A 26,589-nucleotide genomic window follows, 5' to 3' on the forward strand; every position below is an offset into this window, starting at 1 on the left:
TCGAGACTGGTGTTGACGTTCAATAATCAGATCAAGGCCTATACATGACATGTTATTAAAGAACATCCACGTCAACTTTCCTTATGATACAGAACTATATTAACTATGTTCCTGTGTCTGTAGATCCACGATTTCACTGAATACTATCACTGAACATGTTTTCAAGACAGCTATTTATCAACCATCTAGATATGACAAGCAGATGCCACCAGCGCAAGTCTGTTCCCTTCCCCCACCCCATATCCCTGGCTGCCACTGATTTTCTCCATCGAGGAGGCACGTGGATATTGTACTGACCCGATGAGGCGCCTGGAAAGAGCCCAATGCAACATCTGAACTTTTGGGAGTAGAGTGAACACGACTGGCCTCTTGAGATGCCAGAATTAGTTTTACACGCCTTCACTTTCATTTTATCAGTCTCGTTATTTTTGCGGTTGCGTATAACGTTGCTGCACTTGCTACGTGGGTCAGTACAGATTGCGGAAATTTTATACTGTTTCAATTCCTGTAGGAACTTTATATCCAAAAATATACATCAGCCGTCACTTAAACTAATATATGATTGTACATTAGCAACGTTTATACCCCGTATGAAATATAAGACATAGTTTCATATTCCTCATCAAACCTAATACTGAACAGATCCCCACATGGGTACAATGTGTGAAGCCCATTTCTGGTGTCCCCCGCCGTGATGTTGCTGGAATATTGCTAAAAGCGGCGTAAAAACAAACTCAGTCAGTTTGTAATATTGAACAGAGGCTTTTGAAGCAGGAATGACTTCTGCTTGACAATGGTACAAGAATCTGTATGGAAACGTCGCATTCGCGAAAACAGAAGTTGTTATCCATGACGTTTGTTCAATACTGAACAAGATAATTGTCGGTAGGCATAATCGGTAGGATATTTATAGTACATAAAACCATGGCTGCCATTTTTGAAAATATATAATTATGCATAGTGATACGTTTAGTGCAGAGAGAAATGGGAACACGAAGATTGCCTAATATGGAGATTGGGACAACAGAAGAGGTAGCAGGGACAAAAATTACATCTGTCGTTTTTGACATCAAGAGGGCTATTTCTATTGTGTAAAAGTTCTTTGCATTTTTTCTGTATGATAGACACCCAGGTACAGCATGGAAAATGTGTCAGTTTTGGCATGCAGAGAAATGGTTTTATTCCAGCAATGACCTGCACAATATTGGTGTCAGCGTTGATCCCAATAGGGAAGCGAAGTTATGATGCGCTGGAATAGAGTTATACAGATGTCCTGAGTCATTCGTTTGTAATGTACTTGATTCAACTGTGATTGAATCTCCATTGTTTTGCAATGTAGGAGTCATACTTGTGGAATCGTGTTAGCATACATCCATATTTGGATAGATGAAAAATAATTCGATGTAACAATAGTGGTAGTAATACAGGCCTCTGTAAAGTTCACACAAACTAAGGTCAAATATTTAGCACACTGTATTTTGACGTTATGTGGCAAATTAAGTATGATATATTGTCCAATAATCTTCTGAAAATTCAATGCATCTCAGTTTGTTTGTTCTTTAAGTAATGTTCCAGCTATATGATTGTTGCCTGTAAAGAATCGAGTCTGGACCAGACAATCCAGTGACCAACATCGCGAGTATTTATCCACACAATTAGGATGGGATATGGTGACATGTATCAACCAAGTCGGCAAGTCTGATTGTTGAAGAAAATATTAACCTGATGTTTTTGATTATTTGGTGTTTAACAATTTTAGCAATAATTCAGCTATACGACGGCGGTCTGCAAGTAATCGAGCCTGGACAAGACAATCCAGTGATCAACAGCATGAGCATCGATCTGCGCAATTGGGGTACGATGACATGTGTCAACCAAGTCAGCGAGCCTGACCACCCGATCCCGTTAGTCGCCTCTTACGACACGCATGGGTTACTGAAGATCAATCTTCTAAACCGGACCTTCACGGGGCACACGATTGGGATACGATGACATGATTGTGTCAACCAATTTCGCATGGGTTACTGAAGATCAGTTCTACCCCGGATCTTCACGTGTCTTAACCTGATGTGATGTCAGTGTCGTAAGCTGCGCCGGTTTCATTTTCGATATTTTGACTTAGCAAAATGTTTATCCGTGCCAGCTTTCTTGTTTATATATTTAGACATTCACCTAACGCGGGCATTATACGTACGCGATTATAGCTGTGAACATTCATGTCACATTTTCCCTCCATTGAGGTAAGGAAAGGGTTGTGAACGACATGCGTAGCTTTAATGTTCTTGTTATTTCAAGTATAACTCTCATGGGTAGTATTGGGTTCTGGGCACATTGAGCTGATGTAAGATTTTAATTTATAAGTATTACAGTTATATGAAGAGATGCTGATAAATTATCTATGAGTCTGTACATGCCGTCGTACATGCCGTGGTGGTGTGGTCCTGTGCATAGAGTTCAGGTCGAATAATCCAAAGTGCATAGCAAACAACGAAGCACACGTGATACATGTGGTCTCACCTCAGGTATGTAAGTTTGTTCAAAATTGCTTCTGTTCACTCAGCAGAAAATGGGTACCCGGTGGGATAGGTCATGTGAATATTGACCTTACATTCAGCTTGGCTTATTCGGGGTAATAATAATCAGATTTTTGGGCGCTTCGAGCATGAATAGTGCATAGAGAAATGGGCATGATAAATAGACTGATATTATTGAACTCATTCATTGCATTACCATGACGCTCTCGTATGTTTCTGTGTCTTTAATGATTCAACATATACTAAGGGGCGGTGGGGTAGCCTAGTGGTTCAAGCGTTGGCTCGTCACGCTGAAGACCCGGGTTCGAATCCCCACATGAGTACAATGTGTGAAGCCCATTTCTGGTGTCCCCCGCCGTGATGTTGCTGGAATATTGCTAAAAGCGGCGTAAAACCAAACTCAGTCAGTCAGTGAACATATACTAAACAAGAAGCGCCAATGGTGAGACATGTGGGAGTCTAACGTACCTTTAAACTACTGCATGTAGGGTGTTTACACAATGCCATTTAGAAAGTGGTCAACCGAAACATATGCTATATTTGGGATTACACTTTCTTAGTAAAGTACGAATTCTAGTACTTTTGGGGGTTGAGTCCCTGAGACTCTGAGGGTGTGGGTTCAACCCCAAAACAGTACTAGAATTCGTTGTTTACTAAGAAGGTGTAATCCCAAATAAAGCATATGTTTCGGTTGAAACTGTTCTTGCAGCATTTATGTCATCATTTGTAGCTTTATACAAGGATATATAACATGGTTCATTCTTTGGAAAATGACAACTTTTGCATTCCCTAATAATTACGTTTTCGATGCTTTAGATATATTGCTGTGACGAAAGGCCTTGACATTGTAAGTGGGTACTTTGACGTTGCCTTAGGTATTTAGCTGGATGATTAGTTCTCCTACGGATGACATCATTATTTTGTTGGCCTGCTGACGGAAGTTACCTCTGTCCATGTGAACTACACGTCAGAGCCCGGAACAGAATCCCATAATGGGACAGAGAATCTCGATGGATACAACGAGATTTCTTGTTTGTTTGATGGATCAATAAAACAAACAAGGCATGCATTAATTACTCAGGCCGAAATGTCATCAAATTTCATGAAACTTTTTGATGGAATGAATGATATGATATGAAGTGAGTTTTGAAAATTGCAAAACTGACTTCTCGTTAAGGCTAACAGCTGCTTGAGTCAAACTCACTCATTTGATAGAGTACGTATTATTAAAATAATTGTTTAAGTTCTGGTGCAGCATTCTTGTTAGTCATCTTGCTTCTTCCGTGACCTAGTTGATGAATGCCATCGTATCCCAATTGCGTAGATCGATGTTCATGATGTTGATCACTGGATTGTCTGGTCCAGACTCTATTATTAACAGACCGCCGCCATATAGCTAGGATATCCCTGAGTGCGGCGTTAAAAAAACAAGCAAAACAAACAAGCAATCATATATGTATATATTTTATATATAAATAAAAGATGAGTTCATATGAGTCCAGATATTTCCTTGTCGAAAACGCCATTATCTGCACTCATCGTATCCTTTATAGTGCAGATACAGGAGCTTTTGACAAGAAGAAATAACTGGACTAATCTTTTGTGTATTTAAGGCTTATGCACCTGCAGAAATCTCATATATATATATGTCTCAATAGTCTCCATTATACAGACACACACATACATACATATATGTATACACACACATGTATTATGGAGACTATTAATGTGTGTGTGTGTGTGTGTTTGTGTGCATATATTATGAATATACAGATACACATATACATGTAGATACCTACATACGTCCCTTTCATGTTTATTCCATTACTTCTTTCAGCTAACTCACAGTCATGGAATAACCGAGCTCCCCTGATCAGCAAGTATGCAACTGACGGACAGCCGGTTTCACTCACGTGCCGCAAACCGCCCCCAGCGAATGTTGGGTGGTATAGACTTAAAGGAGGAGATGTTTCCAAGCTCAACGTCGACCCCAGGATACAAATATCCGCCAAAGGTAATCATTACCAAATTATCCCAACAGCCCAACAGTAAGAGGAACGCCCATAAGCATAATTAATTCTGGACAAGCTACATATTAAACAAACATTTCGTCTAAGTTTTGCCATAAATGTATTTTAGTTGCATTTAGAAAACATATGTATTACTATAAACACCTGGAAACTTCCAATACTCACCTCATTTAACCTGATCAATGTTCTAACACTAAACCCGCGAAGGTCCGGGTTAGAATTGATCTTCAGTAACCCATGCTTGTCGTAAAAGCCGACTAACGGGACCGGCTGGTCAGGCTCGCTGACTTGGTTGACACATGTCATCGGTTCCCAATTGCGTAGATCGATGCTCATGCTGTTGATCACTGGATTGTCTGGTCCAGACTTGATTATTTACAGACGGCCGTCATATAACTGGAATATTGATGAGGGCGGCGTAAAACTAAACTCACTCACTCAATCTAACAGAATAATGTAATTGGATTTTCTGTATGTTAAAGGAACACTTCACTTCTCATATGTTAACATCATGGACACTGCGGTATACAAGTGCGGCGTCACCACCTCGCCTAACATACAACTCGGTAGTCCGGTCCAACTGAACGTCACAAAATGTACATTAATCAATACCATTGAGTTTCTCAGTATTTTCAAACCAAAGTTTCATCAAAACGTACACATATAATATAGTAATAAGTGAGTGTGGTTTACGCCGCTTTCAGCAAGTATTCAAGCAATATCGCGGCGAGGGGCACAGGAAGTGGGCTTCCCACATCGTACCTATGTGGGTGTTTGAACCTCGGGATTTTGGTGTGACTTGCGAAAGTTCTAACTACTAGTATCCCAACTGCCAAACGCGATATAGTAAGTGTCAACACAAACTATTTCCTCTATCCTGGCGAAACATCCAGCTGTTGACACAAAAGTGCAACGTTGCCACACAAGTGAATGATTAATGACGCATGCGAAGCGGGAAATTGCACGAGCTACTGTTCTTGATCGTATTTGTTTCAGGTAACGTCGCAGACACGTGGCCAGTACTCATGTATTCGAGCGAGACAACGGACGCTACACACGGACAGGCTGTAACACAACAGTGAATCTTCAGCGGCAGGTGCGAAATGCTCTTTCTCTGAAGGCCCGTGAAGATCCGGGGTAGAATAGGTCTTAAGCAATCCATGCTCGCCACAAAAGGCGACTATGCATGTCGTAAGAGGCGACTAACGGGATCGGGTGGTCAGGCTCGCTGACTTGGTTGACCCATGTCATCGGTTCCCAGATGCGCAGATCGATGCTCATGCTGTTGATCACTGGATTGTCTGGTCCAGACTCGATTATTTACAGACCACCGCCATATAGCTGGAATACTGCTGAGTGCGGCGTAAAACTAAACTCACTCACTCACTCTTTCTCTGAAATGGTCATTTGTTTCATTAACCGAAAGTACAAACACTACAGAAAAGGTACATTCAGGTCGAATTCTTTGGATCCAAGGAAATATTTCGAGTTATCCGTTGTTCGAAACAACCTAAAACATAATGACTGTATAAGGAATAAGCTTTTACTACGAGACAAAAATCTATTCGACACAACATCGCATACAGTATGTTGTCACTAGCTCATTTATTAATACAGGAACTGTTTTTCTTGCAACAAATTCGATTATGGTTTCAGTCAAGGTTCACAATGTAATGTGTATTTAGATTTGAATGCTACCGTTTTTACAGACCCGTTCCAGTAGTTACCTGGTACCGTGACGACAAGCAAGTGACTAACACTACCCGTGTACAGCTATCTTATACCACCGTTACTATCAAGAACGTGTCTGATGGGGACGCAGGAATATATAGATGTACTGGAAAGAACGGCGTCTCGTCTGACTCCCATGACGTCACTTTGATTGTGACGGGTAAGTAACTATCATTTCCCAGAATCGATACAATAGATCAGTCGATGAGTGCAGTTTTAATTACTATTATACGAGCATGTTGTCTCTCCGAAATCATGAAGACATGTAGTCGGGAATACTGCGTAGAGCGTTACTTACATCCGTGACCTGGTCACGGCTTACAACTGACCTGGTCGCAAGATGCGAATAACTCATTGTCGCCATTCCATTTGCGTACATCGATGAGTATGATGTGAATGGTCCAGATTGGTTGTCTCCCAAAACTTAGACACCCATGCCATATCTTAGACACCCATTTCTTAGACACTAATGAGGGAGATTTATTAAGACAACACCCACGGCTGAAATGGAACAGTCCTAATTAGTCGCGGGCTGTTCAATATTATAGCGCGAATGAAAGCGCATTGCTAAATGTTAAGTCTCCAACCCTGTCATAGTAAGAAATTGGTAGATATAATATGTTGTCTGAATACGCTGTAATATGTGATGTGTTGCACTTGAAATTTTGGAATAGTTTTAATGATATTTTATACATGGTATCAATGTTCCTTTTATGCACAAATAATAATCTCAGTCATGTTTAGGGCACGTGTCTGTGGACGACAAATCACGGACAGTCAGATGTTTGGTGGAAGATAAACGATGACGATGTGTTCTGACATCTGTCATCCGTTATTTCAGAATGTCTGTCACTATGCATAAAACTGACTAATCAAATGCTTGGTTTGATGAATATTTCAGATAACATTTTTCTCTCTGTGTACCTACAGATGAAACCAGATCTACCGTGACAGGTGCAGACCTGACTCAGAGTGAGTGAATATCAGAATGTCCGCCAATATACCTGAGACAGTTCTTCACTTAAGAATGTCTGCCAGTATACCTCAGACAACCCTCACGTCTGAATGTCTGCCAGTATACTGAGGGCTATCCCTCACTTCAGAATGTCTGTCACTATACCTAAGACTACCCTTCATTTCTGAATGTCTGCCAATATACCTCAGATTACCCTTTATTTCAGAATGTCTGCCTATATACCGCAGATTACCCTTCACTTTCAGAATGTCTGTCAATATACCTAACACTACCTTCACTTCAGAATGTCTGTCAATGTACCTAAGATTACCCTATACTTCAGGATGTCTGTCAATGTACCTAAGATTACCCTATACTTCAGAATATCTGTCAATGTACCTAAGATTACCCTGTACTTCAGGATGTCTGTCAATATACCTAAGATTACCCTATACTTCAGAATGTCTGTCAATGTACCTAAGATTACCGTATACTTTAGGATGTCTGTAAATATACCTAGAACTTCCCTTCACTTTCAGAATGTCTGCCAATATACCTAAGACTATCCTACACTTTCAGAATGTCTGCCAATATACCCAAGACTACCCTTCACTTTCAGAATGTCTGCCAATATACGTAAGACTACCCTTCACTTTCAGAATGTCTGCCAATATACCCAAGAGTATCCTTCACTTTCAGAATGTCTGTCAATATACATAAGATTAACCTTTACTTCAGAATGTCTGTCAATATACATAAGAGTATCCTTTACTTCAGAATGTCTGCCAATATACCTAAGACTACCTTCACTTCTCAATGTCTGTCAATATACCTAAGACTATCCTTCGCTTAAGAATGTCTGCCAATATAGTGAAGGCTATCCTTCACTTCAGTGTGTCTGCCAATAAACTTAAGACTACGCTTCACTTTCAGAATGTCTGCCTATATACCCAAGACTATCCTTCACTTTCAGAATGTCTGCCAATATACCCAAGACTTCCCTTCACTTCAGAATGTCTGTCAATATACATAAGATTACCCTTTACTTCAGGATGTCTGTCAATCTACCTAAGACTACCTTTACTTTAGAATGTCTGTCAAGATACCCATGATTACCCTTCACTTCAGAATGTCTGCCAGTATACCTAAGACTACCCTACACTTCAAAGTGTCTGCCAATATAATGAAGGCTATCCTTCACTTCAGAATGTCTCCGGGCGGTAGGGTAGTCTAGTGATTAAAGCGTTCGCTCGTCACGCCGAAGACCCTGGTTCGATTCCCCACATGTGTGCAATGTGTGAAGCCAATTTCTGGTATTCCCCTTGCTAAAAGCGGCGTAAAAGCCCAACTCACTCACTCACTCACTCACTCACTCAGAATGTCTGCCAATATATCTAAAACTACCCTACACTTATGAATGTCTGCCAATATACCTAAGACTATCCTTCACTTCAGAATATCTGCTAATATACCTAAAACTATCTTATCAAATGCTTGGTTTGATGAATAGTTCAGATAATTTTTTTGCTTTTTGTGTATCAACAGATGAAACCAGATATACCGTGACAGTTGCAACTGCACTGTACAGTGATGAGATGACAACAGACCTGAAACAGGGTGAGTGAATATCAGAGTGGACTCGAATTCCGGTTCGCCCCGATTAGAGTTCTACGTTTTTTAACACCTTTCACGTTTTCTTGGGTTTCACGATAGTAATAGAGACTTTCAGCACTTAGGGCTTGGCTCCAACATTAAGCTGACACACACATGTGTGTGCGTGCGTGTGAGATCACGTCATTGTGATTGTAACCTTAATCCACTCCGTCAGATTTGTTTAATTTCAAGGGATTGAATATGTGAATTAAATTGGTATGTCCTTAGTTAACTTCAATAACCAGTAGTTTGAATCCAACGTTTACAGTGCAGCGCTATGTAGAACCGTGTAGACAGTGAAGCGCTGCACATTCAGGTAATACCGTTATAAATAACGTACAGTGCCGTTGCTACATAGACAGGTACAGAGTAATCAATTTGATACTTCCACGAAATAGCCCTGTGAAGTTTTACACCAACAGGACTCGGACTAAGAAGGTTCTCTGTGCGGCGACTATTCAGTCCCATCCGTGTTTGTACTGTTCGATGTTTCAGAGGCACACGCAGTCTGGAGTGTTGAGGCATTATAAAAATGTATGTTTTTCTTTTGCAACGATATAGGTATGGATGGTGATGATGTAGATGTGCCAGCGATATATACAGTGATCGCCATCACCAGTGGTTCCTGCCTTGCTTTCCTTGCGGTAGTATCTTCTGTAGCAGCTTGCGTCAATCGTTGCTGTCTCCAAAATGGTAAATATGTTGAAGAATATTTAGCCCATCCTACAATGCGGATAAACGGCAACATATCATTGTACGTTATCATTTTTTGTAATACGGTTGATTCTTAATTACACAGGCCCACTGACTACATGATGAGAAAAGATAGAGCAAAGGTGACAAGCTTTGCCTGAAAGATTGAAAAGAATTCTTCACGACACAGTAACTGACAGTGTTCTTTCTGGCGATTTTTCAGGATATTACAAGTTGAAGACAATTAAAGTGTGTGTTTGGCGGTGTAATTACATTGTCATATATAACATATATTAAATATAAGTTACCTAGCTATAAGATAACTTTACTAATATAAGTACCCTTCTTGTCAAGGGGCTATCATCCAAGCAATACAGCCTATTTATGACACACTTATCACTTTGGTAGAAGATGGTAAAATATTATAATTCAATTATAAAACAGCCCATCTGGCTAGAAATCAGACAAATGAAACTTGTCTCCCCTCCTTGACGTATATCTACATTTAGGCAAATTTCAAAGTGTGCTACTTGTACTTTCAGGAAAAGGAGAATATGGGTGAGTTATGTTTTGTTGAAGATAGCAAAAATATTTTAATTACATTTTAATTTAAGGTGTAATTGTATTTGTAATTGTAATTGAGGAAAATCAAAGTAATTGTAATTTCATTAATTACATTTCAAAGTAATTGAACCCATGTCTGGATACGATGACATGTGTCAACCAAGTCAGAGAACCTGACCCACCGATCCCGTTAGTCGGGTTACTGAAGATCATTTGTAATCCGGATCTTTACGGGTTCTAGACAAATTAGTCATGGCCTTGAATCTCGAACCAGTGCATGCATATGTACAGTTCGGAAACTTGTCTAATTGCAAATCGCTTGTTTCAGTCTCAGAGGTGAGGTGACAGAACGTGATGACCAAGCTTCATATTATTCAACGATCAACGAGGACGAAATTACTAATGCATATGAGCGACCACTCAGAAAGCATACACCAATGTACCTGCAACTAGTACTAGCAGAGGATGATCAGATGACTGAGTAACCGGCGTTTTATGCCGCCTTTCACGATTGTTGGGGGAAGAATCGAGTATGCACTTCCAGTGAAGATTTCAAAGAATGACATACGACTCTTAGCTCAAAAGCTGTTCCATTCTGATAACAACATTCAAGGCGATTTCAAATGTTGTGTAGTGGACATGTTGTGGACATTTCCACATTTGAAGGGTCAGTGACAAAAATTACGTCCGGTGCAATTCCCCATTTAGACTTGTAACGTGTGTCCCTTCGGGTGAGTGTGGGTAGCCTAGTGGTTAGAGCCTTCGCTCGTAACGCTGAAGACCCGGGTTCAATTCTCCACATTGGTACAATGTGTGCAGCCCCGCGTCTCCCGTCACGACATTCCTGGAATATTGCTGAAAAGCGTTGTACTTAATTTCGGGTGAGCAGTTGACTTGTCCTTGCATGTGTTCATGATGGTGATACCAGTATGACATTCTACCCCCACCTTTACGTGGATACCAGGTGTCATTTCTATGACAGTGATAGTCATAAACACTTGATCATGATATAGTTGGAATCGTAAGTCGACGCTGCAGACTGTTTTTTAATATAGAAATAGTTTTATTACAAAAGAAAGCTAATGCAGCAAGAGTGAACACGTCAAGTGTTAAATGATAAATGATTCATGAAAGTTGAAATCTCCCTCGGTTACGGTTTTATACTACAATAGAAAGGTCCCTACTTAATATTAGTGTACATGTAATATAATAGCCCTGAGAGTCAGGAAATATCCCTGTCACAGTTTCATATTGTACCTCTCTCTGTCTCTCTCTCTCTCTCTCTCTCTCTCTCTCTCTCTCTCTCTCTCTCTCTCTCTCTCTCTTTCTCTCTCTCTCTCTCTCTCTCTCTCTCTCTCTCTCTCTCTCTCTCTCTCTCTCTCTCTCTCTATCTATCTCTATTGTTACGTGGGTGAATATGGTCTTACGCCGCTTTTAGCAATATTCCAGCAATATCACGGCCGGGGGACACCAGAAATGGGCTTCACACATTGTAGCCATGTAGGGAATCGAACCCGGGTTTTCGTCGTGCCGAGCAAACGCTTTAACCACTAGGCTACCCCACCGCCCCATTACGGTGCAGATGACAATTGGCGAATATCAGTGCCGTGACATATAACATTCCAACCTTCACATGTGAATAGTTATGTATTTTCAGTGCATTTAGTATGATGCTTTTGCCTCGATAAAGCATTGGTCTTTTCTATTGTGACCATATCCTTGTACGTGATCAAGATATGATAGTAAAACTGATGTTTACTGTTCTTCATTTTTGGAGTTATTGTTGAATAAACTTGTACAAAGTGTGGTGGTCTTTACAAAAGATGGTAAAATACGGTATCCAGAGAGCAATGGGGAGAAGGACAAGGACCCTGCTAGTTGGGGTTACCCATTGAACTTTCTATGACGTCAGCGTTGCTTCACTCCACCATGTTTGTGAGGACAATGTGCCATCACTTACACTGTACAACACTGGCTGGTTGTTTAACGCTGCACTCCATCTATATGGCGGCGGTCTGTAAATAATCGATCCTGGACCAGACAATCCAGTGATCATCAGCATGAGCATCGATCTTCGCAGTTGGGATGCGATGACATGTGCAAACCAAGTCATCGAGCCTGACCACCCGATCCCGTTAGTTGCCTCTCACGACTAGCATGGGTTGCTGAAGACCAATTCTAAACCGGATCTTCATGGATCCATAGCTAAGATGAACAAGAAAGGGAAACTATATACAGTGTTCCAGTTGACTAAGTCGTTAGTACCCCTAAATACATTGGTTACATCTGTGGACAACCAGAAGGAGAATCCTTGCCCAGTAGGATGTGACTACAATACAATATGTAAAACTGACAAGCATTCGTTACTGAAGATCACTTCTTTCCGCGATCTTCACGGGTGTATAACAGTGGGTGTATTGTCTCATGGATGTAAAATTTACCATGAATAGAATAATTAATTTTATTTCCATCGCACACAGTAACACTTGAGACATCTATATATCGGGCCGTACTGTCCCATGGATGTAAAACCATGTTCAAATATACCATGAGTAGAATAATTAATTTTTATTTCCATCGCACACATTAACACTCGAATCTTCTATATGTGGGGTCGTTTCATGTAGCAAACGGGACAGTAATTGCTCCAAATGTTTGCGTGTCGGAACAGTATTTTACGGAAATAAACTATACTGAACCGCAAAAGAAACGTCACCTGAAATACATTTGCATGAAAATTTGTCATTGAAATATCTCGGTATGTGCGTTTCCCCATGTATTGCCCTATAAAAATCCACCCAGAACATTCATTCGTTGTTGAATTGCTACGACATGCCAAGATTGGCAAGATATCAGCGAAACCTTGCCCTTGAACGATTACAAGCTGGAGCAACCGCCCGGCTGATATTCCAATGCCTTTCAAGTCCACGTCAGAACCATATACAGGCTTCGGCAACGGTACCAGGCCACCGACTCTGCAGATGACCGACCACGTAGTGAAAGACCGAGGGTCACCAGCCGACGTCAAGATCGTCACATTGTGCGACATCTTCAAGGTCCTTTGTTACTGCTGCTGAAACAACTCGACAGACCACGGGGACAACCCAGCGTCACTTTAGTGCGGACACCGTGCGTCCTCGATTGGAAAGCAGAAATCTCAAATATCACAGGTCACACCGAGGACCAATTCTGAAACCACTTCATCGTCAGGATCGTTTACAGTGGGCAACACAGCATCTGTATTGACGCCACCAACAGTGGAGAAGGGTCCTCTTCTCAGACGAGAGCCGTTACTGTATCTCAACAGCAGATGGCAAAGTGAGAGTCTGGAGACGCCGTTGGGATGCTTGTGTTGTTGAGAGAGACTCGTGGGGTGCCACTAGCATCGTGGTGTGGGTTGGAATATCGTGGTGTGGGTTGGAATTGGTCTTGCACAGAAAGTCGAGCCTGTGGTATTCCAGAACATCGGTCCAGAGAGAGGCAATGGTGTCACAGCTGCTCGGTACATTGATCAAGTCTTGACTCCACACGTCATACTGCAACCACGAGTTTCAGCATGATAACGTCCGTGCCCAAACTGCGAGAGCAACAAGAGACTTCCCCCAGCATAATGGCATCAGGACCATGCAGTGGCCTCCCTCTTCTCAGTCCTTATTTATTACCCATTGAGCACCTGTGGGACGAGATTCAACGATGGCTGAATGACGTACGACCAAGAGCGACAACTGCAGCTGAACTGCGTCAGGCGTTCCTCAGAGTATGGGGTCAACTGCCTATGGCCTTTATCAATCGCCTCATCAATTCCATGTACCGACGTTGGACGGCAATAATCAATGCACATGGCGGACACACGACATACTGAGTTTTGATGGCCACTCCAGACAGCATAGTGTGTTGTTTCTTATTAAGAACATTTGACATTTTCATTCCAACCTTGATTATCATTCTTGCCGAGTTTCATCTTCTTCCTATATCTCAAAGTATGTTTAAAGTGTTTGGAAAAATAAAAGTTCTAATTCTAATAATTTAAAAAGGTTCTCTCCATGGTGACTGAACCCCATTTCTGGTGTCCCCGGTCGTGATATTACTGGAATATTGCTTACAGCGGAGTAAAACTAAACTCACTGACTCCAAGGTGACGTTTCTTTTGCGGTTCAGTATATAATGATTTCTTCTGACGACGTCGTACATACATATAAAATATATTTCAGAAACCTCGTACAATAGGGTGAGATAGCATAGGTTTTAATAGCGATATGCTATACGTTATCGTGTGTATGAGTGTGTGTGTGTGTGTGTGTGTGTTTGGACTAGTCCAAATTGATGCAGCTTTATAGGGTTAGGCTACTGAATTACCATACAAGAGCATTTACATGTATACCGACTCACAGTACTTAAATCCCTGTTACATCACTATAAGACCGTGCGCACGCCGAAGGTGTGCAGGAGCGGGATAGCGCTGAAGACCCGGGTTCGATTCCCCACATAGGTAAAATATGTGAAGCCTATTTCTGGTGTCTATGAAAGGAACTATGAATATTTGTTAATATTGTCTTTGTAAGGACAAACTAAACTAGAATCGACTGCAAGATAATTTCCTTGTTGATTTCGTAGATCCACTCAGCAATATTCCAGCTATTTGGCGGCGGTCTGTAAATAATCGAGTCTTCACCCAGCAATCCTCACTCACTTATTGGTTAGCAATATTTACAGACATTTAGTATTTTAAAGGGTTTATTTTCACTTCTGCAATGGTTACAGTGCACTTGCTATGAAACTACTTGACTTCAAGTGTGGATGAGTAAATGCCTGGCTAATCTCATCACTTTATTGTTTGTGTTCCGTTTTCTTTTCCCTGTGCAATTGTGACACCCAGAAACGGAAACCGGATTTCGCCATATCAATCGCACTTCATCAGTTCCATCGTTTGTAACACACCGCTAGTGAACCCAGTAACACGAGACCAATGTAAGTATCCGATTTTATATGTGTGTGTGTGTGTGTGTGTGTGTGTGTGTGTCTCCCGGGAAAGCGAAATCTGGACCAAACCTCTTCTACTTAGGTGTCGCTTTCGCGGGAACGGTCATGCTACAGTGAACACTGAATTCAGCGTTCCCAGGACTCTCAATACACAAGAAAAACAAAGAAATGTGAGTTGTCGTCTGATACCGTAGTCATGGTAGAAATTTAATAAAGAAATAAATACGTTTAACATTAGCAAACCATGGTGAAGCATGCATAGTATTTTCTAGCATTTGTGTTAAAACATTGTGAATTATAACTGACATTTTATTTTGATTTACATGAGTAGCAAGTTTAAACCAAACTGAAATTATTCACTTTTTTATATATACAGAGAAAACAATTCGTCCAGTCTCTCCGTAGGGCATTTAGGATGGTGTACTTTTGCATAGTTTCAGGACAGAAGGAGTATTGGGGTCGCGCGCTAATCTGAAGTACGGTAATCCGATATTTTCACATCAATGTGTGTGTGTGTGTGTGTGTGTCTCGCATGTGTGTGTGTCTGTCTGTGTGTGTGTGTGTGTGTGTGTGTGTCTGTCTGTGTGTGTGTGTGGTTGTGTGTGTGTGTTGTGACGCGCAGATTTAGTACTAAGAGTTAAAATGTATAGCCTTGTTGGAGAATACATTGTATAAATTTGAAAATATTAGCGACAAAACCCTATCCAATGCTCATACGAAATCTCTGACTAACATAACATCCGATTGTACCTAGAGTATGTGTTTCAAGGTCAATATCATCGATTGATGTCACTCTGTTTTCGTGAAAGGTGAGCATGTCCTCTCCAAGCGTTGACATTCGGCATACATACATGCAAAGGCAAGTCAATTGTTCTATTGAACTTACACGAGAACATGTGAAATCCTGTCTTGTGAGTAGGAACACTTAGTTTCAAATAAAACACACACGATTGTATGAAGACAAATCATTGTTTGACCACAAACACGACACTGGACACTGTGGTTGTTAAAGATTCAGTTTTGAATGCTTATGAAGCATTTCATGAAGCCTAATTCTACGAAGAATAGGTATTTTGTTAATCTTGCAGTGTTTGTAACTAAGCTTAGTTTCACTGGTACCTGAGTAAGGAGGTGAATGGTTATTCGGGTGAGGCAGATTGTTTGCTGTAGGAACACTACATGACATCGCAGAGGAGTTATATGAGGAACGTGATGAGGGAGCGTGCAGGACATGGCAACATCCTGACGTTGTTGGCTGCAATGAAGTCGTGTACAATTCTGGCGGTACAGAGTTTGGCGTTGTCATGCAGATCGGGGACACCATGTGACATAATAGAACTAGTAGTTAAAATGGACGAAGAATGTCATTCATGCAAAGATGAGCTTTGAAAGTCCCGTTAACGATGACACCAGGATTAATTTCGTAGGCTCCAAGGGGCGGTGGGGTGGCCAAGTGGTTAAAACGTTCGCTCGTCACGCCGAAGACCCGGATTGGATTCCCCACCCGAGTACAATGTGTGAAGATCATTTCTAGTGTCCCCGTTATGATATTACTGGAAAATTGCTAAAAGCAGCGTAACGCTAATCTGACGACAAGCGGGAGAAGCTGGTGGCGCTGGCGGTCGGCGGCAAAGCCAAGCAATACTTTGGGGACTATACCCCTGATAAAATCCTGAAACCACCCGCCGATGAGGTCGATAAGCTGTACGCGAGATACGAGTCCCGGCTCGGGGCCGAGATGACGAAGACTATAGGGTCGACCATGACGCAGATCTACACTGGTTTGGCGTCGTACCTCCTCCCCATTCCCCCGGAACGCCAGCTTTGCCTGTGGGATGACCTCGAGAAGGACCCCTTTATCGAACACGCTTTGAGCGCCGACTGGCATTTTCCAGGAGCAATTACCTGTTCTTGAAGCTACGGGGGTCGAACGCGGAACGGAAACGGCATGACATAGCCGTGGAGCAACTGCAAGCCGCGCAAGCCGAGTACGCGAAAACGTATGCAGAGACCAGATTACATTAACGAACGACTTGAGCATGAGAACCATGCTGTTCGAACGTTCAAGGACGTCGACGACGCCGCGAAAGAATACTACCTGCTGACCGGGAAACAGCTCTAACCACTTGAGGAACCCACAGTCTCCCAGTACTATGCACCCAGCCCGGGGCAAAAGGGCCGAGAACTGGCCTTCGTCGTGATAGGCCTAGCAGCGACTGCGCTGATCGCAAAGCAATTAAACCCAGTACACATATGAGTATACGATGAGACCTGCCCCATATCGATGTCAGTACGTGCTTATGGGGAAGACCGAGATCTGCGGTAGGAGATGCAGGACCGAGGGGTACTGTTGTTTCCACAGGAGGTGTTTCATGAACTACACGTGCTCGTGTGCAGCATTGGGGTTAAATGCCACTTCTGCCTATGTAAAGACCACGGGGCAAACGTAGTCCGCCACCAGCTTATCTACGAGATGAAGAAGGACTACATAAACGAACGTAGGCGCCTCCTCAGGATGGAAGTGTAAGGGCCCTCATTATTTTTTGCCTCCCCCGGAGGCCCAATTAAATAATGATGAGTACCACCCGAGAGCCTGCGTTCGTGTGTACTATAACCCCGAAAGGTTACCTCAAAAGCTGGCGGATGAACAAAGCCGAGAGCATACCCATGACCGGTATCAAACCTCTGATCACCGGTATATTCGAAGACTGACTGACTGACTGAGTTTGGTTTTACGCCGCTTTTAGCAATATTCCAGCAACATCACGGCGGGGGGACACCAGAAATGGGCGTCATATATTGTACCCATGTGGAGATTCGAACCCGGGTCTTCGGCGTGACGAGCCAACGCGTTAACCACTAGGCTACCCCACCGCCCCTATATTCGAAGAGGAACTGAATGACCTGGGACGCTTCCAATTTCGGTTCACACTGAGAGTGGCATGGGCTAAGGGGGCCGTCAGGTATACTTTCCCTATCACAGGTGGGCGAGAAATCACGACTCAACCTGAGCTAGATAAGTACCTCAACACCTCATTACGAAGCATACAAGGATACTTGGAATGCTTCCCCCAGGTCTATCAGAGCGGGTTGAGTGCAGAATCAAAACAGTCTACCTAAGTATAGCCGATTACGATGCTGAAGTGGACCTACTGGCGCCAGCCCTCCACCTGCTCACGGCAAAGTTCCACTACCCTCCTTTATTTTTGGGTTAAGGTTGGAGGAGTTACCTCCCTTGCCGGTGACCCAGTTAGAGATTGTATACACCTGGGTATAACAATGCCTACTGTCCGAGAGCTCAGGCAGATTGCGAGAGAACGAGGTGTAGTGGGTTACTCTCGATTGAGGAAACCCCGCCTGGGTAAAGCCGGGCTATACGTACAACGACCCCCCACGGTGAAACAACTCAAACTCGAAGCGAGAGAGCTGGGGCTGGTGGGTTATTGATGATGAGGAAACCCGAGCTCGTCGAACTGTTGCATCAGCACAGAGTCGTCTATCTACAGTTCGTGCGCACTGAACGCGCTGTAGGTAACTACCTGAAAGGCTGGCGCATGCATGTAGACAAGAACATAGACCTCGGCGATGTCAAGCCTCTGATCGCTGACAAAGTCAATGAGGAACTGAAGGACCTGGGATGCCTCAGGTTTCAAATCACGGTAAAGATGTCACTTGATAAACAGCAGACGGACGGTGCCATTGAGTATGTTCAGCCTTACTTCCGGGGTAAACAAGAAGTCGCGACTCAACCCGAGATGGTAGACGAGTCCATCGCCACCTCGCTTCAGCAGATACGAGAGTCCCTGGAACGCTTCACGCACAGGGGGTCCGGGTGGGCCATGGACAAAATCGAAAGGTCTATCTAGACATAGCTAACTACGTACCGTTCAGAGGCGGATCGTACCTAGACTTAAAACCCTACTACAAGAAGAAACAAGCCATAGTCAACGTCAAGAACAGAGGGGACGATTGCATGAGAGTAGCTATCAGGTCCGCCTTGTTTCTGACTGACGTTAACTCGAACAGACCTATGAGCTATCCTCAAGATGACGGGCTCAACTGGGACAGTATAGACGAACCCCACCCCATATCCCAGGTCACCAGAATCGCGAAGCAGAACCCCATAGCCATCAACGTCTTCGGACACAAAGGTAACAAAACGATCGTGCACAGGATCAGCCCAATGGAGGGTCGTCGCGTGATCAATATATTCATGATCCAGCGAGGTAGCAAGTGCCACTACGCGTGGATAAAACACTTCAGCAGGCTGTTGTATGACCAATCGGCACACAGAGCAAAGAGTCCCTTCTGCGAACGGTGCCTGCACGGCTTCACCCGGGTCGACCTGCTGGAATCACACCGGGAGGATTGCCTAGGCGTGGGGCAGACGGCCATACGAATCGACATGCCCAAGGAAGGCGACAATGTCCTAAAATTCGACAACCACAAGAACCAGATGTCCGTACCTTACATCATCTACACCGACTTCGAAGCCTTGGTCAAACCCGCTGACATCGGGCCGACCCACAACATGCACAAAACGCACGAGCACGAGGCCTGTGGGTTCGGATACGTGGTCGTCCGATGTGATGGGGAAACGAAAGCTCCCGTCGTGTACAGGTGTCCCGACGCGGCTGAAAAGTTTCTAAAGTGCTTGCAGCACAAAGAGAAAACCATCAGGAAGAGGTTGTACACCGTCGTTCCCATGCGTATGACCCAAGCTGACCGGCAAGCTCATGGCTGCAGCACTCACTGTCACGTGTGCGACGGTCCGCTGAACGGCGATTCGGTGAGAGATCACTATCACATCACCGGCGAGTACAGAGGCGCAGCCCACAGCGCATGCAACCTCAAACTCAGAATCAACCCCAAAATAATCAACATCCCCGTGGTCTTCCACAACTTGAGAGGGTACGACTCTCACTTGATCATCGCGAGGGTTGACGGCAACCTGACGTGCATCCCCAACAACATGGAGAGATACATCTCCTTCTCACTGAGGTTCATAGACTCAGTTTAGTTCCTGCTGTCGTTTCTCGACAGTTTGGTCAAGGCCAACGATACCTTCCCCATCACTGGTCGATACACCGACGCCGAGACTCGACCCCTGCTGATGAGGAAGGGTGTTTACCCCTACGAGTACATGGACAGCTGGGCCAAGTTCGCCGAGACCCTACTACCCCCCATCAGTGAATTTTACAGCAACTTGACCGATTCGGCTATCACCCAGGACGATTACGACCACGCCCAGAACGTGTGGGAGAAACTGGGCTGCAGGAACCTGGGTGATTACCATGACCTGTTCTTGGGAACGGACGTACTCCTGCTGGCTGACGTGTTCGAGACGTTCAGAAAGGCGTGTTTCAAGCAGTATCACCTCGACCCCGCGTGGTACTACACCAGCCCCGGTCTCTCTTGGGATGCCTTGCTGAAAAAGACCGGAGTTAAGCTGGAACTACTCACCGATTACAACATGCACCTGTTCATCGAGGTGGGATTTCCATGGCTGCCAAACGGTACGCAAGAGCCAACAATAAGTACGTGAAGGGCTACGACTCTAGCAAACCCACCAATCATCTCCTCTATCTCGATGCCAACAACCTGTACGGCTTGGCCATGAGCCAGTATCTACCCACCGGGGGGTTCGAGTCGGTGCCTGAGATAGACGTCATGAGCATACCACCGGATTCAGGGGCAGGTTACATCCTCGAAGTTGAGTTGGAGTACCCAGCAGCATTACACAAGTCACACAACGACTACCCCCTGGCCCCAGAACGTTTGATGGTGAACCCGGACTGGATGTCCGACTACCAACAGAACTTGCTGGGGAAGAATACGCTAGCCAACGTCGAAATACTCGTGCCCAACTTATTCGGGCATCAGTATGCGAGAGAGATGGCTAACCCGGGGAGACGATCGACGGAATGGGTAGCGTGGCTACCTCAAGTGGTGTCGGCTATCAACCACGAAACCACTCGTCTCACCGGCAAGAAACCGGCCGACGCTATCAAACTGAAATCAGTGACGGCCGAACCGGCTGCACCATCGCGTGGGAAGGAGAAACAGATACCCGACCGGGTTCTTGTGAGGTACCTCTACCAGCCGGGGGAACACGAAGGAGACACTCGGAAACAGGCAACCGACCCGACATAGTCGGTCAAGACTTACAGCATAGATAAAGTGGACATCAAAGCCGACGAACTGAACTTGGACTACTTGAAAGACGGGCCGCCGAGGGGGTTCGTCAGAGAGGAATTATTGATCATACCTCACGGCACCATGTTGCCACCCAAGTAGCGATTCAAGGCCATAGTGGCCAGGGAGTTGGTTGGGGATTCAAAAGTGGTATATACACTGGGGGACGGGAGGGATCGGGGCCTGATAAAGGCTTTATCTATGAAATAAAGCTTTACAGAGGCCTTTGGCAAAAGTTATCCCCACTGTATATACTTCTCTGAAAGCTATCATATCAATGCCATTTAGAAAGTGGTCAAATGCAACATATGTTATATTTGGGATTACACTTTCTTAGTAATGTACGAATTTAAGTACTTTTTTGGATTGAGTCCCTGAGATTCTGAGGGTGTGGATTCGAATCCCGGATGCGACTCAACCCAAAATAGTACTAGAATTCGTAGTTTACTAAGAAAGTGTAATCCCAAATATAACATATGTTGTACATGTAGGGTGATTTGTGTTAATCGTTGCAGGAGGATGGTTGTCGTTACTACCATGTATGTGCACATGGCTGAGTTGAATGATTCGACAAAGATGCAACCGAGACTTGACTTGGATCTCAATATCATAGCACCTTACCGGCTTCTGTCTTCGCCACCCTGGCAGGCAGATGGTGAAACCACAGGTCGATCTTACCCTCACTAAACTGAAAAAGTCCGAAACAAATCCTTTGGTGTTCCAGCAGGAATACAACCAGTTACGTTCCAAGTATGACACCCATAGATCCATTTTCACAGACGGATCCAAGGATGAGGGCCAAGTTGCCAGTGCTACAGTCATTGGATCCAAAACTGTCTCCTCTAGGATTCCCGACAACAGTTCCATTTTCACTGCCGAAGCCAAAGCTATTTTCTCAGCTTTGACTTACATTAAACAATAGAATCATTCCAAAAACTTCATCGTTTTCACAGATTCATTATCTTGCCTTCAAGCACTTCAAAACGTTACTTCAAGTCACCCAATCATTCTGGATATTTTAGAACTTTACAACGACCTTTCTACTGGCCAATGTGACATCGTACTCTGATGGTTGCCGGGTCACGTCGGCATAGCAGGTAACACAAAAGCCGATGTTGCAGCTAAAGCAGCTCTTGACAAGCCCTTATTTCCACTGCTGATCCCGTACAGTGACTTCAAACCCACTATCAAAAGCTATACTCGGGACCTCCTGCAAAAGAGGTGGGACACTCAAGTAGGAAGAAATAAAGTGTAAGAACTGAAGCCAACATTTGGTTATACCTACTTGGGTTGTCAGTCAAGACGTGATGAGGTAATTTTACGACGATGTTGTACTGGCCACAGTCGGTTTACACATGACTATATGCTGAAAACTGATGGGGATGGAGCCCCCCAACCCCCCCCCCACCCCCATGTGTGTCTCTTGCGATGAGGTTTTCACCATGAAGCATATTCTGCTTGACTGTGTGGACTTCTCGTCTGCAAGGGACTCACATTATGATGCAACAAATCTGAAAGATCTGTTCAAATGATAATGTGTAACAAACAATGTGTAACTAACAAATTACCTGCCTTTAAATTTAGTGCTATGCCTTTTTCTGTCCTTAAATGGCAATGTAATGAGTATATGTTTTTGAAATAAAACTCATTTTGACTCTGTTCCTACAATGATTATTAATGCAGGCTTGTTCTCGTCACTATATGGCTGGAATAATGCCGATGTGACGTAAAGCCCAACTCAACTCAACTTGGCTTGGAGCTTTCATTATTGTGTGCCGCATCTGTGTGTAACATGATGTGAATAAATTAGCATTAACGTATTCTTGGACGTCAACAATTTCTTTTCGTACCCTTCATTGCGTTTTGCAAGATATTGATCTGATCAATGCCAGTGATCTCGTAATGTATTGATCACAATCCTGTTTCGAACATGTATTTTAAATAATAGCGTCAATAACGTATTCCAAAATGATTCGGGGATGAAGACACAATTACATCTTTAGATCGTTTGTACATTTACTTGTAGTATTCAAGAAAAACATGCTGAAAATCCGCTTGGCGTTATTGGTGTCAACAGCGGTGTATGCCATTGTGGGTGAGTAGAACGCGTTGATTCACATAACTGTTCTTGCAGCATTTATGTCATCATTTGTAGCTTTATACAAGGATATATAACATGCTTCATTCTTAGGAAAATGACAACTTTTGCATTCCCTGATAATTACGTTTTCGATGCTTTAGATACATTGCTGTGAAGAAAGACCTTGACATTGTAAGTGGGTACTTTGACGTTGCCTTAGGTATTTAGCTGGGTGTTTAGTTCTCCTACGGATGACATCATTATTTTGTTGGCCTGCTGACGGAAGTTACCTCTGTCCATATGAACTACACGTCAGAGCCCGGAACAGAATCCCATAATGGGACAGAGAATCTCGATGGATACAACGAGATTTCTTGTTTGTTTGATGGATCAATAAAGCAAACAAGGCATGCATTAATTCAGTCAAGCGTAAATGTCATCATATTTCATCAAACTGTTTCATGGAATGAATGATATGATATGAAGTGAGTTTTGAAAATTGCTCATTTGATAGAGTACGTATTAGTAAAATAATTGTGTAGGTTCTGGTGCAGCATTCTTGTTACTCATCTTGTTTCTTCGGTGACTTAGTTGATGAATGCCATCGTATCCCAATTGCGTAGATCGATGTTCATGATGTTGATCACTGGATTGTCTCCTCCAGACTCGATTATTAACAGACCGCCGCCATATAGCTAGGATATTCCTGAGTGCGGCGTTAAACTAACAAGCTAAACAAACAAGCAATCATATATGTGTATATTTTATTTATAAATAAAAGATGAGTTTATAAATAATAATGAGTCCAGATATTTCCTTGTCGAAATAATATAGTGCAGATACAGGAGCTTTTGACAAGAATAAATAACTGGACTAATCATATATGTATTTAAGGCTTATGCACCTCTCATATATATATATATATATATATATATATATATATATATATATATATATATATATATATATATATATATCAATAGTCTCCATTATACAGACACATACACACACGCATACATATATTTATACACACACATAAATATCATGGAGACTATTAATATGTGTGAGTGTGTGTTTGTGTGCATAAATTATTAATATACAGATACACATATACATGTAGATACCTACATACGCCCCTTTCATGTTTATTCCATTACTTCTTTCAGCTAACTCACAGTCGTGGAAGAACCGAGCTCCCCTGATCAGCAAGTATGCAACTGACGGACAGCCGGTTTCACTCACGTGCCGCAAACCTCCCCCAGGGAATGTTGGGTGGTATAGACTTAAAGGAGGATATGTTTCCCATCTCAACGTCGACCCCAGGATACAAATATCCGCCAAAGGTAATCATTACCAGATTATCCCAACAGCCCAACAGTAAGAGGAACGCCCATAAGCATAATTAATTCTGGACAAGCTACATATTAAACAAACATTTCGTCTGAGTTTTGCCATAAATGCATTTCAGTTGCATTTAGAAAACATATGTATTACCATAAACACCTGGAAACTTCCAATACTCACCTCATTTAACCTGATTAATGTTCTAACACTAAACCCGTGAAGGTCCGGGTTAGAATTGATCTTCAGTAACCCTTCCATGCTTTTCGTAAGCGCCGACTAACGGGACCGGCTGGTCAGGCTCGATGACTTGATTGACCCATGTCATCGGTTCCCATTTGCGTAGATCGATGCTCATGCTGTTGATCACTGGATTGTCTGGTCCAGACTTGATTATTTACAGACGGCCGTCATATAACTGGAATACTGCTGAGTGCGGCGTAAAACTAAACTCACTCACTCACTCTAACAGCATAATGTAATTGGATTTTCTGTATGTTACAGGAACACTTTACTTCTCATATGTTAACATCATGGACACTGCCGTATACAAGTGCAGCGTCACTAACTCGTCTACCATACAACTCGGTAGTCCGGTCCAACTGAACGTCACGAAAGGTACATTAATCAATACCATTGAGTTTCTCAGTATTTTCAAATCACAGTTTCAGCAAAACGTACACATATGATATGATAATAAGTGAGTGTGGTTTACGCCGCTTTCAGCAAGTATTCAAGCAATATTGCGGCGAGGGGCACAAGAACTGGGCTTCCCACATCGTACCTATGTGGGTGTTTGAACCTGGGGATTTTGGTGTGACTTGCGAAAGTTCTAACTACTAGTATCCCAACCGCCCAACGCGATATAGTAAGTGTCAACACAAACTATTTCCTCTATCCTGGCGAAACATCCAGCTATTGACACAAAAGTGCAACGTTGCCACACAAGTGAATGATTAATGACGCATGCGAAGCGGGAAATTGCACGAGCTACTGTTCTTGATGGTATTTGTTTCAGGTAACGCCGCAGACACGTGGCCAGTACTCATGTATTCGAGCGAGACAACGGACGCTACACAGGGACAGGCTGCAACACAACAGTGTATCTTCAGCGGCAGGTGCTCATAACGAAATGCTCTTTCTCTGAAATGGTCATTTGTTTCATTAACCGAAAGTACAAACACAAGAAAAAAGGTACATTCATGTCGAACTCTTTGGACCCAAGGAAATATTTCGAGTTATCCGTTGTTCGAAACAACCAAAAAAAGGACGATATAAGGAATAAGCTTTTACTACGGGACAAAAATATATTCGACACAACATCGCATACAGTATCTTGTCACTAGCTCATTTATTAATACAGTAACTGTTTTTCTTGCGACAAATTCGATAAGATTATGGTTTCAGTCAAGGTTCACAATGTAATATGTATTTAGATTTGAATGCTACCGTTTTTACAGACCCGTTCCAGTAGTCACCTGGTACCGTGACGACAAGCAAGTGACTAACACTACTCGTGTACAACTATCTTATACCACCGTTACTATCAAGAACGTGTCTGATGGGGACGCAGGAATATATCGATGTACTGGAAAGAACGGCGTCTCGTCTGACTCCCATGACGTCACTTTGAATGTGACGGGTAAGTTACTATCATTTCCCAATATCGATACAATAGATCAGTCGATGAGTGCAGTTTTATTCATGTAATTTTTTAATTATTTGTGATATGATAAAAACACTGATGATACAAATGACCAATTACTTTATTGTTTTAATTTTACAACACATATCAAGCTGGAGTACTACTTCCCGCTGATATATCGTATCATA

General features: G+C 43.0%; 1 protein-coding gene and 1 long non-coding RNA gene across 2 annotated transcripts; both read left to right on the forward strand.

Annotated features, from left to right (window-relative positions):
* The first annotated feature begins 9,493 nt into the window (after positions 1-9,493).
* On the forward strand, positions 9,494-10,627 carry LOC124276185. Its single transcript, XR_006898440.1, has 3 exons — positions 9,494-9,596; positions 10,139-10,154; positions 10,489-10,627. It is a non-coding gene; the product is annotated as an uncharacterized LOC124276185 (long non-coding RNA).
* A 4,476-nt stretch (positions 10,628-15,103) lies between these two features.
* LOC124276234 (leucine-rich repeat-containing protein 4-like) lies at positions 15,104-25,884 on the forward strand. The gene is made up of 5 exons (XM_046711904.1): positions 15,104-15,128; positions 23,362-23,430; positions 24,582-24,758; positions 25,261-25,374; positions 25,775-25,884. Exons 2-5 carry the CDS (start codon positions 23,376-23,378, stop codon positions 25,882-25,884), a joined length of 456 nt encoding a protein of 151 aa, XP_046567860.1. The 5' UTR covers positions 15,104-15,128; positions 23,362-23,375.
* The last annotated feature ends 705 nt before the right edge of the window (positions 25,885-26,589 follow it).

The sequence above is a fragment of the Haliotis rubra genome, unplaced genomic scaffold, assembly GCF_003918875.1.
Source record: "Haliotis rubra isolate DU_JTF1 unplaced genomic scaffold, ASM391887v1 Scf207, whole genome shotgun sequence".
NCBI lineage: Eukaryota > Metazoa > Mollusca > Gastropoda > Lepetellida > Haliotidae > Haliotis > Haliotis rubra.